We start from the raw sequence: 19,089 nt of genomic DNA, 5'->3' as shown, positions 1-19,089 counted from the left end.
AAGTAAGAGATAACAAAAACAAATCAGTAAAGAGCAGCAGTAAATAACAATAGTGCGGCTATATGCAGGGGGTACCGGTACAGAGTCAATGCACCGGTGTGGTGTCGAGGTAATTGAGGTAGTATGTACATGTAGGTAGAGTTATTAAAGTGACTATGCATAGATAATAACAGAGAGTAGCAGCAGTGTTCCGGGGGGGTTGGGGGGTAATGCAGAAAGTCTGGTAGCCATTTGAGTCTAATGGCTTGGGGGTAGAAGCTATTTATGAGCCTGGACTTGGTGCTCCGTTACCGTTTGCTGTGCTGTAGCAGAGAGAACAGTCTTTGACTAGGGTGCTGAACATTTTTAGGGCTTGTTGGTTGTTGTCCTTACACCACACGGTCTCATCTCTGTCAGTGATCAGGCCGACCACTGTTGTGTCATCTGCAAACTTAATGATGGTGTTGGAGTTGTGTCTGGCCGTGCAGTCATGAGAGAACAGGGGCTGAGCACGCACCCCTGAGGGGCCCCCGTGCTGAGGATCAGCGTGGTGGATGTGTTGTTACCTACCTTTACCACCTGGGGGCGGCCTGTCAGGAAGTCTAGGATCAGTTGCAGAGGGAGGGGTTTAGTCCTCCCTCTGTGATGAGCTTTGTGGGCACTATGGTGTTGAACGCTGAGTTGTAGTCAATGAATAGCATTCTCACATAGGTGTTCCTTTTGTCCAGGTGGGAAAGGGCAGTGTGGAGTGCAGTGTGGAGTGCAATAGAGATGACATCATCTGTGGATCTGTTGGTGTGGTATGCAAATTGGAGTGGGTCTAGGGTTTCTGGGATAATGGTGTTGATGTGAGCCATGACCAGCCTTTCAAAGCACTTCATGGCTACATTTGTGAGTGCTAGGGGTGAGTTTAGGCAGGTTACCTTAGTGTTCGTGGGCACAGGGACTATGGTGGTCTGCTTGAAACATTTTGGTATTATAGACTCGGACAGGGAGAGGTTGAAAATGTCAGTGAATAAACTTGCCAGTTGGTCAGTGAATGCTGGGATTACACATCCTGGTAATCCATCTGGCCCTGTGGCTTTGTGAACTCTGACCTGTTGAAAGTCTTACTCAGATCGGCTGTGGAGAGCGTGATCACACAGTCGTCCAGAACAGCTGATGCCCTCACGCATGTTTCATTGTTACTTGCCTTGCATAAAGGTTATTTAGCTCGTCTGGTAGGCTTGTGTCACTGGGCGCAACGTAGTCTGTAGGGGAGCATTAGTGTGTATGGAGGCAGATCTACATGGACACTTCTATGTTTATATTTCCATATGGAGGTTGTCAAGAATGGCCTTTAAAGAGAGGGAAACTCCAGAAAGTCAAGTTCAGAGAGAATGAAAGAGAAAGAGATAATTATAGAAAAGGGGGAGAGAAAGAGAGAGCAAGCAAGAGACTGTTTGAAAATAGAGGGAGACGGAGAGAGTGAGTTAAAGAGAGGGAAAGAGAGAAAGAAAAAGAGCGAGAGAGAGTGAGTTAAAGAGAGAGAGAGCAAGAGAGAGAGAGAAAGAAAGAGATAAAGAGAGAGATGCAGAAAGACAGAGAAAGCAGCGTGGGAGGCCAAAGCACCCCTCCCAACCCCATGAGCTGTTGAATAAACATGAGACATCTCTCTCTCTATGCAGAAATGCCCTTCAGTTCTTTGTCTCTCCCACTCACTCAGCTCTCTAAGACACCTCTGAAGCTCAGCTTAGAGCTGTTTAAAAACAACAAGGACACCATTATCTATTATTTATGACTAGCAACGCTAACGCTCTCCTGCTCTTTATGTACATGGTGCTCAGGTGTGGAATACAGAGTGGTGGATTCTGTTAAACTACATAAAGCATACCCAAGGAGAGGGAGAGGGAGGTAGTGTGGGGGTATGAGAGAGAGGCAGAGAACCAATGAGGATTCTGGAACGAAAGGGAGAGAAATGCCGTGACTTTCCTTGGTTTCCCCAAATGGCACTCACTGGGTGTGGATTGTTTTCTATTACTTTGTGTGAGTTTGTGAGTTGGGTGTATGTGTGTGTGAGTTTGTGAGTTGGGTGTACTGTATGTGTGTGTGTGAGTTTGTGAGTTGGGTGTATGTGTGTGTGAGTTTGTGAGCTGGGTATACTGTATGTGTGTGTGAGTTTGTGAGTTGGGTGTATGAGTTTGTGAGTTGGGTGTGTGTGAGTTTGTGAGTTGGGTGAGTTTGTGAGTTGGGTGTATGTGTGTGTGAGTTTGTGAGTTGGGTGTATGTGTGTGTGAGTTGGGTGTATGTGTGTGTGAGTTTGTGAGTTGGGTGTATGTGTGTGTGAGTTTGTGAGTTGGGTGCATGTGAGTGTGTTGGTGTCATGGATCCCTCCGGAACTATCATTACGCACACCTGTCCCCTATTCCCACTGATTAGTACTTGTATAAATGTGCCCTTTGGTTTCCATTGGGTTGTCGATTATTGTTACTAGGTCCGTTGGTGTGTGTGAGTACCTGTGCTGTGAGTTTTGGGCTTTCGTGCTCTTGTGGATTGCACAGATGATTACGGGTCTCGTCCCGTGTGTTAATCATTGTGAGAGTGTGTGATTTATTCAAGGTACTCCTCTCTCTTTTGTTTGGGTTTCTCCCCTGTGTTTTGTATGGTGTTTGTTTGGTCTTCGTCCTCGTGCCTTTACACGGCATATTACGCATTCTTGCGCCTGTCTCCCGAACATTTCTGCCAGTGTGTGTGAGTTTGTGGGTTGGGTGTATGTGTGTGTGAGTTTGTGGGTTGGGTGTATGTGTGTGTGTGAGTTGGGTGCATGTGTGTGTAAGTTTGTGAGTTGGGTACGTGTGAGTTTGTGAGTTGGGTGCATGTGTGTGAGTTTGTGAGACAGCAAAGAAAAGGTGTGTGTGTGTGTGTGTGTGTGTGTGTGTGTGTGTGTGTGTGTGTGTGTGTGTGTGTGTGTGTGTGTGTGTGTGTGTGTCTGCCAGTGTGTAGGAAGGAAAAATGACTGGCTCCTCTGTGGTTGTTAATCAAAGCCTTGAGTGGAGCAGCAGAGCAACCTCTCTCTCCATGGACTGAGGAGAGACACACAGCACAGTCTCATGCATAAAGATGTAGCTGTCGCCGGGCGCATCTTTCTCGATTTCCTCTCTTTCACTTCCTCTCTCTCTCTCCCTCCTTGTCTCTTTCTCGACTCCTCACTCCCACTCTCCTCCATTCCCCCTATCCGTCTCCTCTCCTCCTCTCAATGGGCCCAGAGGGCTGACAGTCACTTGAGAAGCTCCCAGACAAATGAACCACCCTCATCTCCAACATCACCTCTCCCCTCATCCCTCTCTACTCTCCTCCTCCTCACCCTGCTCTCCCACTCTCTCGCCATCTGAGGCTGTGAAAATCTCTTGATCTCCCATCAGTGTGCAAACGTCCAAATGCAATCATATGTAGAGGGCACAGTGTACCTGCTACTCCCTGAGTTATAACAGCTCACAGTGTGTGTGTGTGTGTGTTTGTGCGTGTGTGTGTGTGTGCCGGAGTATGAGTCACGTTATGTGCATGTGTGTGGGGGTGTAGGTGTGTGTGTCAAGTGTACATGCGAGCATGTGTGTCTGTAGTGTGTGTGGAAGTCTGTGTTCCTAGCAGCGTGACCAGTTCTCTCCCAGTGAGCAGCAGGCTGTAGATCTGGACTGTCCTTGGTCCTGTATGTGTGATGTTGTCATGTCAAATGTAGATACCGTGTAGCTTCACTCCCCCTTCACATCTACTACAGTTACACTGTATACTTCAACACCTTTAGCTCCATTCTGCTGTTCCAAGGAGGGCTAGGGTCAATTCATTTTCAATTCAGTCGATCGCAGGGTCAGGGTTGATTCCACTTCCATTCAGGATTTGAAATTCCAGCTCAATGAAAACATTAAATACTTTAGATGGCACTTTCAATTCTAGAATTGCTGTTGACTGAATTGAAAAATGAATTGACCTCAACCCTGGCTAAACACTGTTTTTTAAAGTCACTTTGCACCTACAGAGTGAAGTAGTTTCAACACCACAACATTGTGTTGTTTGCCCTTAAACAAAACCTCAGCAGTCAGCCAGCCATTACGGTAGCTTCCTGCCAGTGATGCTGGCTGCGTCCCGAATGTCACCTTATCCCCTAAATGGTATACTACTTCTGACCAGAACTCTATGGGCCCTGGTCAAAAGTAGTGCAGTAGATAGGAATAGTGAGCATTTGGGCCGACCCCGCTGTCCTCGCAGCCCTACCCTAACAGAGGATCACGTGGCTTGTTTGGATTGCAAATTGATCTGTGTGCTCTCTCTCCTTCTCCAATGTGCTAATGATTCAATACGGCCCCTGTAGAGCCCCTGAGCCTGACACATACAGTACAGCACAGACCGGGGCTAGCCTCCCTCTCACCCCTGCACTGTTTGGGAAGTTCAATGACTTTCCCTGTCCAGTCTGTCACCGGACAAAATAGATTTCAGACGCAAAAGTAGAACTGTTTGGGGCCATGGGATCCATATACAACCCTATATGCAGAGCTAGCAGAGTGAACCAACCATCCAAACATCCATTTGATATAAAGGTAAATCCCCTCTAAAGTGTGTAATCTAATCCTGCAGAGCGAGCAGTGAGCTCTCCAGTCCGTAACCTCTATATGGCACACCATTCACCCTTGAAGATCAAGCATATAGCTTTACACACTAAGCTGTGGCTCTGGGAGACCAGAGTCAGACTACTCATTTATATCAAGTTCATTTGTTTCATTTTCCGAGAGCCAGTGTACTTATTGTGCTGTTTCATAACTAATATACAATCAATTTTTAGCGAATGGCTCATTCAGTCTGTGTGCGTCCCAAATGACCGGCCCTGGTCCAAAGTAGTGCACTATGTAGGGGATAGGGTGCCATCAGGGACGTAACCTGTGTCTGTGGGCTGGGCTAACCTGCCTGCTGAATTATGTGCTCTCATGAGCTTGTGTCTGATATGAATGGTTTCTGATTAAGAAGCCAATATGAATTAACTCAAAGGAAAAAGGAAATGAGAGAACATGAATACACTGATTACAATGACTAAGAGTGTTACAACATCAGCTGTTGGAGGATATATCTCCACTCTATGAGAATTGATTTTAATCGATCTTACTGAGTACTTCTCATGTTAATGCAGTGTATTGTTTGTTTTACAATTTCCTTTCTCTCTGTCCGTCTCCCTCTCTCTCTCTCTCTCCCTCTCTCTCTCTCTCTCTCTCTCCCTCTCTCTCTCCCTCTCTCTCTCTCTCTCCCCCCCCCTCTCTCTCTCTCTCTCTCTCTCTCTCTCTCTCTCTCTCTCTCTCTCTCTCTCCCTCTCTCTCTCTTAACAGTAAACATTACACATACAGAAGTTTCAAAAGAATAAAGACATTACAAATGTCATATTATGTATATACAGTGCCTTGCGAAAGTATTCGGCCCCCTTGAACTTTGCAACCTTTTGCCACATTTCAGGCTTCAAACATAAAGATATAAAACTGTATTTTTTTGTGAAGAATCAACAACAAGTGGGACACAATCATGAAGTGGAACGACATTTATTGGATATTTCAAACTTTTTTAACAAATCAAAACTGAAAAATTGGGCGTGCAAAATTATTCAGCCCCTTTACTTTCAGTGCAGCAAACTCTCTCCAGAAGTTCAGTGAGGATCTCTGAATGATCCAATGTTGACCTAAATAACTAATGATGATAAATACAATCCACCTGTGTGTAATCAAGTCTCCGTATAAATGCACCTGCACTGTGATAGTCTGAGGTCCGTTAAAAGCGCAGAGAGCATCATGAAGAACAAGGAACACACCAGGCAGGTCCGAGATACTGTTGTGAAGAAGTTTAAAGCCGGATTTGGATACAAAAATATTTCCCAAGCTTTAAACATCCCTTTATGGAAGAGTGGCAAGAAGAGTGGCAAGAAGAAAGCCATTTCTTAAAGATATCCATAAAAAGTGTTGTTTAAAGTTTGCCACAAGCCACCTGGGAGACACACCAAACATGTGGAAGAAGGTGCTCTGGTCAGATGAAACCAAAATTGAACTTTTTGGCAACAATGCAAAACGTTATGTTTGGCGTAAAAGCAACACAGCTCATCACCCTGAATACACCATCCCCACTGTCAAACATGGTGGTGGCAGCATCATGGTTTGGGCCTGCTTTTCTTCAGCAGGGACAGGGAAGATGGTTAAAATTGATGGGAAGGTGGATGGAGCCAAATACAGGACCATTCTGGAAGAAAACCTGATGGAGTCTGCAAAAGACCTGAGACTGGGACGGAGATTTGTCTTCCAACAAGACAATGATCCAAAACATAAAGCAAAATCTACAATGGAATGGTTCAAAAATAAACATATCCAGGTGTTAGAATGGCCAAGTCAAAGTCCAGACCTGAATCCAATCGAGAATCTGTGGAAAGAACTGAAAACTGCTGTTCACAAATGCTCTCCATCCAACCTCACTGAGCTCGAGATGTTTTGCAAGGAGGAATGGGAAAAAATTTCAGTCTCTCGATGTGCAAAACTGATAGAGACATACCCCAAGCGACTTACAGCTGTAATCGCAGCAAAAGGTTGCGCTACAAAGTATTAACTTAAGGGGGCTGAATAATTTTGCACGCCCAATTTTTCTGTTTTTGATTTGTTAAAAAAGTTTTAAATATCCAATAAATCTCGTTCTACTTCATGATTGTGTCCCACTTGTTGTTGATTCTTCACAAAAAAATACAGTTTTATATCTTTATGTTTGAAGCCTGAAATGTGGCAAAAGGTCGCAAAGTTCAAGGGGGCCGAATACTTTCGCAAGGCACTGTATACAGTGTTGTAACGATGTACAAATGGTTAAAGTACACAAGGGAAAATAAATAAGCATAAATATGGGTTGTATTTACAATGGTGTTTGTTCTTCACTGGTTGCCCTTTTCTTGTGGCAACAGGTCACAAATCTTGCTGCTGTGATGGCACACTGTGGTATTTCACCCAATAGATATGTGAGTTTATCAAAATTGGGTTTGTTTTCAAATTCTTTGAGGATCTTCTCTTGAGAGCCATGTCTGCCTACAGCGGCCTTTCTCAATAGCAAGGCTAATTGTCTCTCTCTCTCTCTCTCTCTCTCTCTCTCTCACTCGTTGTCTATTCAGCTAAAACAATCTTCAAACAGATTTTATGGTGTGACTGTCACATTTCATAGCGCCGGTATAGTGGTGGGGTCAGGTGAGATGTGCGATCTAACCAGCGCAACATGAACTTAACCACACACACACAGCAGTGCTTCAGTAAAAAGGGTCCCCACTTCAAAGGGAAACCTGGCTCTCTCCCCCAGAACATGAAAGGCCCTATTCCCTCCCTCAGACTGAAGCCTAATTGCAGTCAGCTGCTGATGGTGTGTTGGCTGTGTTTTGCTGAGAGAGACGGGTGTGTGTTTGTGGATGATGGGTGGATCCATCCAGGCTTAGGATGAGTCCAGAATGGCACTCTATTTCCAATATACAATAGCACTACTTTTGGGCTTTGGTCATAGGGCTCTGATTAAATGTAGTTCACTATACAGGGAATAGGGTGCCATTAAGGATGCACTCCTAGTATGCACATCCAACACAGAAATGCCCAGCCAGCGCAAAAAGCCATTACACCACAGAAGGATACCACAGGGCCAAAGTGTACTGTGTGAAAGCGTACCTCACACCCAAATGTACCCAGTTCACTTTGTGTCCTAAATGGCATCCTTTTAGGATGCAACCACTGAGTCATCCCTCGTCACAGGAAGTGAGGAGATCCCCTATGGCCGCATGTGTGTGGTTGTGTGTGTGTGTGTGTCTGTAATAATGCTGATCTCTTTTATAGGGAAACAGCAGGGGAGAGGAGCTTGCTCACACAGGAAATGTGCAGTACAATAGGCCTGGCTTTATGGCATTACACAGCTCCCTGCCAGCCCCAGCTGATAACAAGAAGAAGCATGACTCAATACTGTCTGCCCTACCCTGCCCTGCCCTGCCCTGGCTGGGCCCACATCCCTTGTAAAGCCTGGCATTGTTCAACAACGCCATATAAATGCGACATTCCAACAAGCTGAGAAGGAATCAATTGTTAGGTTCTTTAATCAGATCAGAAGTGGCCAATAGAACTCCTGTCTGTTCGGGGCTGGGCCATAAAGTGCATCAGTGATAGATAATAATGCATAGCATGTTAATAGCACTTTCTTTAAACCCGAAGATGCTGACCAGACAGTAATTTGACTGGAATCAGTCTGTGGGAAAAGAGGTGGTGGTATTACTGTAGTTCTGTCTGTGTAGGTTAAGTTGAGTAATGCAGACCTTAATTCACCCACCCACAGACACTGTGACATGTGTATTACAGGGCACTGATGATGACTCAGTGACAGCTGGGATGTTGCGGTAACATTCCACAGAGGAGCGCTGAGCTCCGCCCTCAACTTCTGACCACTTATCAGCAGTGCAGTAATGAGAGGGCTCTTTTTCAAAGAGGCATCATCATGTTTTAAAATGAGATGGAACTTGTCTGACTGGTTTCGTGGTAAACTAGCCTCCTGCATGGTCCTCAGACAACTACTCAGTGGAGCGCTGGAGTGGAGTGTGGAGTTTGAGTGTGGAACTGTTGATTGAGCCATAAGAGTGCAGTTTCACAGTGAAGAGAAGAGTAGTAGAGGAAGTACGCTAAGTGGTTACAACAGGGGGAAAAAGCAGTGTGTGTGTGTGTGTGTGTGTGCGTGTGTGTGTTTGTGTGTGTGTGTGTGTGCATTGTTGCATGTCTAGCCCCTTCACACACAGCTGTGGAAATATAAAAACGTATCAAAACAGAACCAAAACACAGCACAATATGGCTCCAGCACTTAAGCAATCCAGGTGTTTCCACTCTCTCCCCGCCGCCGTCCCTATTGCTAGGGGATTCCACCGGCTTCCCGCCCCACCTCCCCCTGCCTCTCCCTGGGCTCCTTAGCACGGCAAGCCAGCCTCCTGTGATCATAATCCTGCAGCTTTCCCCGGAGCGATCCCCCGTCAGAGATCAGGGGGCTGGTTGGGAATGGGATGTGATGCTATGGAGGCCCCCTCTTCCCCCCCTCTTCCTCCCCTCTTCCTTCCCCTCTTCCCTCTCCAGTGCTTAGCCTCTCTGCTGTGAGAAACCAGCTGCACTCCACTGTGGATTACATAACTGTAAGTGTAGTTCTGGCAGACATAGCCCAGAGGAAAGGAGAGGAGAGGAAAGGAGAGGAGGGGATGGGAGGGGAGGAGGGGAGGAGAGCTCAACACATCACAGACTGGACCGGACAGGCAGGCAGGCAGGGACGGCAATAAAAGCTGAAATTTAAAGCAGGCTGCTCACATAGTTCACTGTTCACAGGTATGCTGGGAGGTAGTAGTGGGGGGAAGGTTTCTGGGGGGCTGGGGGTGGTGAGTGGGGTTCAAATAGGCCTCCGATACATGTACGTAGCCCAAATCCATCTGAATCCATTTTGAATGGTATTGTGCTTTCTCTACTCCATTACCCTCCCTCTCTCACTCTCCCCTCTACCACTGCCACTGTTCTGAGAGTTACTGGGCTGTGAAATGCGAAAAACTGCTGCGGCGAATATGCATGCATAGCAATTCATTATCTTGTCAAACTTGGCTTCCCCAGGCGGCCGGGCCGGGCTCAAATCCCTGTGTTAGGGAAGAGAGAGTCAGGCATGCTGCACCGGCTGTGGCTCTGGCTGTGCTGTGGATGGCTGGCTGGCTGCCTGCAGCCTTTACTCTGGAGGACAGGATTGGGGGAGAATAAGGGGGAGGAGGACCAGTTCACAAAGCTGCTGGGATCTGGTCTGTAGGTCAACCAGCTGCCTGGGAGAGAGAGGGCAGAGAGGAGGGAGAGGGAAGGAGGGAGAGGGCAGAGAGGAGGGAGAGGTATGGAGAGAGAGGGCAGAGAGGTGGGAGAGGAATGGAGAGCGAGGGCAGAGAGGAGGGAGGGAGGGAGGGAGGGAGGGAGGGAGGGAGGGGGCAGAGAGGAGGAAGAGGGAGAGAGGGAGAGGGCAGAGAGGTGGGAGAGGAATGGAGAGCGAGGGCAGAGAGGAGGGAGAGTGGAGGGAGGGAGGGAGGGAGGGAGAGGGATGGAGGGATGGAGGGAGGGAGGGAGGGAGAGGGATGGAGGGAGAGGGCAGAGAGGAGGGAGAGGGATGGAGAGAGAAGGATGGAGAGGAGGGAGGGGGATGGAGAGAGAGGGCAGAGAGGAGGGAGAGGGATGGAGAGCGGTCAGAGAGGAGGGAGGGGGATGGAGAGAGAAGGATGGAGGGCGGGCAGAGACGAGGGAGGGGGATGGAGGAAGAGGGATGGAGAGAGAGGGCAGAGAGGAGGGAGAGGGGTGGAGGGAGAGGGCAGAGAGGGAGATGGAGAGTGAGGGGAGGGGAGGGGAGGGGGGGGGCAAAAGGCAGGCAGAATGGAGGGAGGGCAGAGGTAGGGTGGGAAGGATAGGGATGGAGGCAGAATGTAGAAAGGCAGAGGACAGATGAAGGGAAAGGTGTATAGACAGGATGGATGGAGGACTGTGTTTACGGTGAGGCTTGAAAACAGGGGTCTAAGGGTCACTCTGTGATTAACAGTGGAGTTAACAGAGGAGTTTCTTGGCAATTTCTCGCATGGAATAGCCTTCATTTCTCAGAACAGGAATAGACATGAGTTTCAAGATAATAGTTATTTGTTTCTGGCCCTTTTGAGCCTGTAATTGAACCCACAAATGCTGATGCTTCAGATATTCAACTAGTCTAAAGAAGGCCAGTTTTATTGCTTCTTTAATCAGGACAACAGTTTTCAGCTCTTTTAAAATGATCAACTTGGATTAGCCAACACAATGTGCCATTGGAACACAGGAGTGATGGTTGCTGATAATGGGCTTCTGTACACCTATGTAGATGTTCCATAAAAAAATCTGCCGTTTCCAGCTACAATAGTCATTTACAACATTAACAACGTCTACACTGTATTTCTGATCAATTTGATGTTATTTTAATGGGCATAAAATGTGATTTTCTTTCAAAAACAAGGACATTTCTAAGTGACCCCAAACCTTTGAAAGGTAGTGTATATTTTTTTTATTTAACTGGGCAAGTCCGTTAAGAACAAATTCGCATTTACAATGACTGCCTACACCAGCCAAATCTGGGCGAATTGTGCACCGCCTTATGGGACTCCCAACCACAGCCGGTTGTGATACAGCCTGGACTTGAACCAGAGTGTATGTAGTGACACCTCAACCACTAAGATGCAGTGCCTTAGACCGCTGAGCCACTAAGGATTCCAAATATTAGGGAATTGGGGCGATTACAATACCAAGACCAGCCACACTTTCACATCATTATAAAGAGTTATTTATGATTATTTTGGGTAATTTACTCATCTTTTCCCTCAATTTCTCAGGCCAAACCTGTATTTCTGCCATTGCTCAAAGGGTTTTACTCACAGTGCAGGACTAGCTACATATGTAGGATCTTATTTTGACCAGTTTCTCACAGCAGGAAAATAATCCTGCAGCAACAGGAAATGTGAATTATTGTGGGTATTATAATTAATGGACATTTTTGTAGGCCTTGATACATTTTTAGTTAGGGCAAATCAAGTCTAAAATGTTGAGGTGGAAATTAAAAACTTTAGAAGTCTTTATAAACGTAGAAGACACTAGCTACAAGTTTGCATTCCTGCTGTGAAGGACATTTCCTGCAACAACAGGGTGATCAAAGTAAGATTCTATATCTGTATTTGCATTTCAATCGAACACACACGGCCTGTGATCTAAAAATACCTCCCAGTGAAAACAAATCAATTAGATAGCATGCTTCAAACTCCTGAAGGTACTGAAATAGAAGCTCTGAAAACAAAAAGGAGGAGATAAAAAAGAACGCTGCAGCCCAAAATGTGAGAGACGGGACTGCAAGGCATGGCGGAGAGAGGGAGAGGGAGAGAGCCACAGGGTGACCCATTTTCACTGCAGCCCACAAATATATATGGGTGCTGTCTGAGAAGGAGAGGACACATACCGCCGGAGTGGCAAAGAAAAACAGACAGACACAGACACTGACAAACAACCAGACTTACAGCCAGCCAGTCAGCCAGACAAGCAGACAGACACTCATACAGACTGAGAGCCAGACGGATAGACACAGCCAGCCATCCAGCCAGTCAGCCAGACAGACAGCTAGCCAGACAAACAGGCAGACAAACACAAACAGACATCATGTCTCCCTCTCTCTCTAATTCTCTCTCTCTCTGTCTCCACGCTGTGTCTCAGGTGAGGCTGGTTAATTGGACGAGGTGTCTCACCTGGTTTTAATGGTGTTGTTTACTTCTCCTCCTGTCTCAATCCCCAGGCAGACCCACCTGCTCTCCAACGTGCTCCCATCACAACCTACTCTGCAGCCAAAGACGAAAATGTGTGCGTGTGTGTGTGCGTGGTTGGTTAGTGGAGGGAGACGGAGACAACAGGGGCCCTCTTGGTGCACAAACATACGCTCTTTAAATTAACCCCCCATACGGGTCACTGACTAAATAATCCCTCCCTTTCTACAGAGGACGAACAGAAGAGCGATGATTACAGTGGGCCGCACTCTCTCTCTCTTCCCCCCCTCTTTTTCTCCGGCCCCCTCTCTTTCCAGCCACCTCTCTCTTTTACCTCTGTCTCCTGGTGACAGTGAGAGATAGTGTCTTTGTTCAATCCAGGTGAGAGAGACAGCCAACCCAGCCAGCAGCAGTGTGTTGTCTCCACAGGGACTCAGAAGAGAGAGAGGAGAGAGGGAGCCCCATCTTCAGCCTCAGCCCTGGCCCCAGCCTAAGAGCACTGAAACTCAATTCACCCATATCGCATCCATTAAGGCCTGATTCATGCTCTGCTCACTGGGGGCCTGCAACGGCCATCCATCTTGTCTCCGGGAGGAGCAAGGGAGGGAGGGAAGGGTGCCTGTCGTTTACCTTCTCCTGCCTGCCTGGCAGATCTAGGGCCACGCTAGACAGAGTAGACGTTATCCTATCCTATCAAGACATCCTATTGCACCAGTAAAAATATTAGGCAGTTTTAACGGCGTCGAGCAGAGTACGCCGGTCACACTAGAAAAAACTATTTTATCCACCTGTCCACCCAGGCAGGACAAGGATTTGATCAACTCTCACTCATTTGCCTTCCCCCCTCCTTTCCTCTCTCGCTCATTCCATCAAATAGGACTTTTATGGTTTGTCCTTCCAAGTGATGTTTTTTTCTCTCTGGCTCTGTTTCAAATGGCACAATATTCCCTACATAGTGCACTACTTATGGGTCTGGTCAAAAGTAATACATTTTATAGGGAATATAGTGCCATTTTGGAGCAGCCTCTCTCTCTCTGGCTGCTGGCGGTGGCCTAGTGGCTCCATTTCCTCTGGACAACAATGAGTAAACACATCTAGCAGAAAAGCGGTCGACCGGGTCAGAGCCACCCTTCCCCCCCAACCATCTCTTTATTTACTTTTCCTCTCTCTCTATGCATCTTACTCTACAGATGTAGGATCTTAATTTGATCACTCTTTTGTTGCTGAGAATTTTCCTGCACAGCAAGAAATGCAAACTTGCAGTGTATTCAACGTTTAAAAGGCTTCTAACATTTGTAGTTTCCACTTTAAAATGTTGGACTTGAAAGAAAAATGTATCAACCCCATACAAACAAAGTATATACTAACTCACATTTCCTGTTGTTGCAGGATTATTTTCCTGCTGTAGCAAATTGGACAAATTAAGATCCTACATATGTAATCCTCTCTATTTTTCTCTTTTCTATTCCTTTCTTTCTTCTCCTCTCACTCTACATTCTGAAAAATTATTCAGGTGGTTAGTAAATTATACTTATAACTGTAAAAATATAATTATTTTTACAGTTAAAAACATGTGTTGTCATCTTTACTTAAATATAATGAGTTTTTTTTACTCTACTTCACTTGTTCAACCAAACCCCCAATGAATTAAACATAAGATAAATGCATAATCTAAACAACTATTTGTGTGTAAGAACAACCACAAAGAAAATTGTGTTTAACTTTTCATAATATCTCCTTTCAACTTAAGAATTTTAAATTCTTCCAACAACTTGCACTGTGGCTCAGTTTCAGAGGATTGTGGTTAATTTTTTGTATTTATTTTTTTACAATACTTTTACACAATGTTGCATGCATGTTTGAAGAATAAAAAGCACATTTCTATATTAGTATCAAACAGTTTGTTATGCTATGAGGTGTAATGGATCATGATGAACGCATATCAAAATCGTTGTTCAAATTGACTTTCAATGACGAGACCACCCATTCTCATTCTCACCGTGAGTAAGATCACATGTGCCACTCTGACAAAGGCAAATACTTCAAGCTAGAATTCTTGCAGCTTTACCTCCAGTTAGTGTTAGTGTAGCGAGCACTGCACTCAACCATTCCTGCTTAAGTGGATAATAATGTCAAGAGATTAAATACATAAAGACATGTTTAACACTAAAACAGGATCAATGACAGTAACTAATCAGGAAGATTAAGTATATCTAATCAACAATAACAGTTAATTTGTTAATGCTGAACTTAATGTGTTTGTGAGACACTAAAAGTGAAGTACTGTATATTATAAGTCAAAATACATCATATTGGAAATATGTAGAACTAGCACAATATTTTTTACAGAGTATTCCTCTCTCTCTTTGGGCATGGTTCGGCAGTGTAATGGAAGAAAGACTTGGAGCAGGTCACTGCTAGGTTTGGAGAAGGCTACAGTAGGTGTCTGGCTACGTGTCTGGGCTCCCTGTACTGTTCCTACAGACCCCTGGTGCTCACAAACCTATCAGGAGGCAGGCCTGGCAGCCATTACTAACAACATGGCACCATGCTGTCAGAGCCAGCTAGGCAAACACACATGACACACAGATGACAAACACACTTTACCACATGGACATATACAGTTTCCATACACTTAGGATGGAGTCATTAAAACACATTTTTCAACCACTCCACAAATGTCTTGTTAACAAACTATAGTTTTGGCAGATCAGTTAGGACATCTACTTTGTGCATGACACAAGTCATTTTTCCAACAATTGTTTACAGACAGATTATTTCACTTATAATTCACTGTATATACACAAAGTACACAAAATACACACTGTACATACACAAAGTTGACTGTGCCTTCAAAAAGCTTGGAAAATCCAGAAATTATGTCATGGCTTTAGAAGCTTCTGATAGGCTAATTGACATCATTTGAGTCAATTGGAGGTGTACCTATGGAAGTATTTCAAGGCCTACCTTCAAACTCAGTGCCTCTTTGCTTGACATCATGGAAAAATCTAAAGAAATCAGCCAAGACCTCTAAAAACAATTGTAGACCTCCACAAGTCTGGTTCATCCTTGGGAGCAATTTCCAAACACCTGAAAGTACAACGTTCATCAGTACAAAGAATAGTACGCAAGTATAAACACTATGGGACCACGCAGCGGTCATACCGCTCAGGAAGGAGACGCGTACTTTGGTGCGAAAAGTGCAAATCAATCCCAGAACAACAGCAAAGGACCTTGTGAAGATGCTGGAGGAAACAGGTACAAAAGTATATGGTATTATGAGGGAGGAAAATGATGTGGATATATTGACGCAACAACATATTGAAGCAACATCTCAAGACATCAGTCAGGACGTTAAGGTTTGGTCGCAAATGGGTCTTCCAAAATGACAACGACCCCAAGCATACTTCCAAAGTTGTGGCAAAATGGCTTAAGGACAACAAAGTCAAGCTATTGGAGTGGCCATCACAAAGCCCTGACCTCAATCCTATAGAAAATTTGTGGGCAGAACTGAAAAAACGTGTGCGAGCAAGGAGGCCTTACAAACCTGACTCAGTTACACCAGCTCTGTCTGGAGGAAACGGACAAAATTCGCCCAACTTATTGTGAGAAGCTTGTGGAAGGCTACCCGAAAGGTTTGACCCAAGTCAAACAATTTAAAGGCAGTACTACCAAATACTAATTGAGTGTATGTAAACTTCTGACCCACTGGGAATGTGATGAAAGAAATAAAAACTGAAATAAATAATTTTCTCTACTATTATTCTGACATTTCACATTCTTAAAATAAAGTGAAGATCCTAACTGACCTAAAACAGGGAATTTTTACTAGGATTAAAGTCAGGAATTGTGAAAATCTGAGTTGAAATGTATTTGGCTAAGGTGTATGTAAACTTCCGACTTCAACTGTATGATGTGCAACAGCATTGTGACAAAAAGGCAATGGGCCCTGTGTTTGTCAAGGCTGTTAATTGACACAAAAAGTGAGTAGGTTATGTAAGACAACAAAGAGAGGGAATGATTGAGAGACAGCCAGGAAAGATAGATGGAGCAGACCCCTCTGTCTGTCTGACAGCAAGCAGCCAATTACTGCTGAAAGTGGCAGGATGGGCCCTGCCAGACCACAGCTTTCCATTAGCACATGCCAGCCAACCGTGTGTGTGTGCGAGGGAGAGAGCGAGAGAGAGAGAGGGAGAGAGAGAAAGAGAGAGAGAGAAAGAAAGGGAGAGAGAGAGAAAGAGAGAGAGAGAGAAAGAGAGAGAGAGAGAGAGAGAGAGAGAGAGAGAGAGAGAGAGAGAGGCTGTGTGAGGGGGGCTCAGGGGTTATGCTGGATCCTTTTCACACTCACACACCAGCGATTAATAACCAGCCGATCTATTCCTGCAGTTGAGCACATGGAATGGCAATGAGTTGGGGGAGACAACCAGTCAGCTCGAGCCCAGCCGGTAAGTGCAGTCGTGCGCACAGCAGCGTGGACCTCTAGTGCAGACTCATAAGCGCTCATCTCACCACGCGCACCGAATAAGTAACACTGGCTGAGCACTCAAAAGCACACTAGTTTCAATCTTTAAAATAATCTAATTCTATCAAATGACACACCTATTACTATATTACAACCACCCCTTTCCTATAACCTGATAGCATCATTATACAAAATGGAATAGTATCAATTCGTGAATCAGTGTCAGTAGCCTAAGTCACACAAATATATTTGGTGACTGGCAGTAGCGTTGACACGGATGACTGCTTGGCCATGTGCATGCCCTGTGTGCTCACTGTGCCAGTGCCAGCCCTTCGGTTGACTTCATTCTAATAAACGAGTGGTTAGCCTATGTTGAGCGCGACATGTCACAACGCCACAGAGACAAATACAGGTGGATCTCCTTTTACGTCTATCCAGCAACATCACAGGCTTCACCCGGCACATTGGTGAGATTGGATGTATAGTTTTGTTCCAAACCAAAAGCCCCGTGCTTTCCGTTTAGGCTACTATTACACGCACGCACACACGCACACACAATTTCCCCCACGCAGCCTAGCTGTTAATCTTCCTCACCCACATATTCTCGCGGCTCCGTGGTGATAATATATTATGGATCACTATAGGGAGTCGGTTCTCGTACCAACCGGCTGAAAACACCAAGTAATCTGACAGATGCGGATGCATTATTTAAGAACACGTCTCTTGTTATTAGTCAAGTGTTCATCTTCGATGCCCAAATTGCCCTGCGCTTTCCCAAATCGCATCTGACAGATGTGTAATTAGTGTGTGTGTGCCACGAGCTCTCTCTCTCTATCTCAGGTTGGTTTCCATTATTTATGAATAAAACAAATATAACGACTGACAGACGGCCGAACCGATCCGCGCACTGCATGCTCTAATCGATAGCCTACACTAAAAACGACGGCAATTAGAAACATCATCACAATGTTATTAAAACAGTGTATTGTGCTTAAAACTAAATTATAGCAGTATTACTATGTAAATAACAAGAAGAATGCAGACTTGTCTGCAACAAGCCATTGCTTGTCATTCAATGCAGAATAACACTATCACAATCGGCAAGCGAGATGAAATCAAGATCCGTCAGAATAACAGAGCACAGCCAGACAAAGTAGATAGTATATTATGGGTTTGGAAAATAGCGTACGTTAGTGGAATGATGGACACAGCGGCGTCCATATCAGTCTTCTCTACACCATATTGCCTGCGGATGTGATCAAGTTGAGATTGTTTTCGTGACAGGCAGCATGCGCTGGGCTGGCATGTAAGCGCCGCAACTCGACAGCTCTCTATCTCCGGAGCGTAACCACAGCGTACAAGTGACGATTTACAAATTCTAAGCTACCACAGTAAAAGTAAAGACAGTTATACAGTGAAGGAAAAGCAGTAAGTCACCTGCTGCCAGTTCTCCTCCAGCGAAGGCATCGCAGAGAAATAGCCAGTATCATGCACGAGTTGGAGTTCCTGAAAAATACTGTAATTCGCCAACACGTCCATGTTGATGCGCGATTTGAAAACAATTTACTTTGATCCACTGGAGAAAAAAAAGAACCCTACTTGTGTATGGTAGGTCTAAGGGGTTAACAAAAAAAATGTTATTCAGATACTCCTCGTGCGTCTGTCCGTGCACCAGAAAGTATAGCTCTATATGCCACTGGAACCAAATAATACGCACAATAACCACTATAAAGAAATATAAAAATAATAGTTGAATACTGTGTCACTGAATTGCAATCCTTTTTCTCTGGTGCTAACTATCAGGTCTTCAGTCCAGGAGTGGGATGCCAACTCGGTGACTTGAAACGTCCATCTATTTCCGCATTACCAGATTGCAATCTTCGCTCTATAAATTCCAGGTTGCTTTTCCCCTGGCTGCCGTGGCTTCAGCAGGCGACTAGCTCGGGCTAGCTGTCTAGTGAGCGGATCGAGCCAAGGGACTCGAAGGGGGGAGTGGTTTGTTGTCAATCAATTCCGTGCGTGACCATGTAAGGTAAATAGGGTTGACGGACCTCACTGGCGTCCAATTAAGGCGGCGCTAAAATAGGTAAAAAGGAGGAGTTAGAACATATGGCGAGCCGGTATTGGCTCTGTGTAGCTGTCAGTCTGGCCAAACATGGCAGTGAAAGGTGAGCTATTTTTAGATGTCTATATAAATGCAGCAGCATTTTTCCTTCACTCAGTTGAAGTCCGTGGCCGAAGAGGAAGCACATGCGAACCTTTCAGACGTCAAAATACCTAATTTTAAACACATTTAATACTCCTAAAGCATGTTTTCAGT

The 19,089-nt window shown here is 45.3% G+C and overlaps 1 protein-coding gene across 1 annotated transcript in view; it reads right to left on the bottom strand.

Annotated features, from left to right (window-relative positions):
* LOC139400170 (Krueppel-like factor 7) overlaps nucleotides 1-18,734 on the bottom strand; it is a 67,314-nt gene extending 48,580 nt beyond the window's left edge. Inside the window, exon 1 of the mRNA XM_071145186.1 lies at nucleotides 18,207-18,734. Within this exon, the coding sequence (XP_071001287.1) occupies nucleotides 18,207-18,308 (102 nt within the window). The 5' untranslated portion in view covers nucleotides 18,309-18,734. The remainder of the gene's footprint in view (nucleotides 1-18,206) is intronic.
* Nucleotides 18,735-19,089: the final 355 nt, after the last annotated feature.

The sequence above is a fragment of the Oncorhynchus clarkii genome, chromosome 3 (assembly GCF_045791955.1).
Source record: "Oncorhynchus clarkii lewisi isolate Uvic-CL-2024 chromosome 3, UVic_Ocla_1.0, whole genome shotgun sequence".
Classification (NCBI taxonomy): domain Eukaryota; kingdom Metazoa; phylum Chordata; class Actinopteri; order Salmoniformes; family Salmonidae; genus Oncorhynchus; species Oncorhynchus clarkii.
Note: the sequence above shows the minus strand (reverse complement) of the source record. Positions and strands in the feature narration are given on the sequence as shown.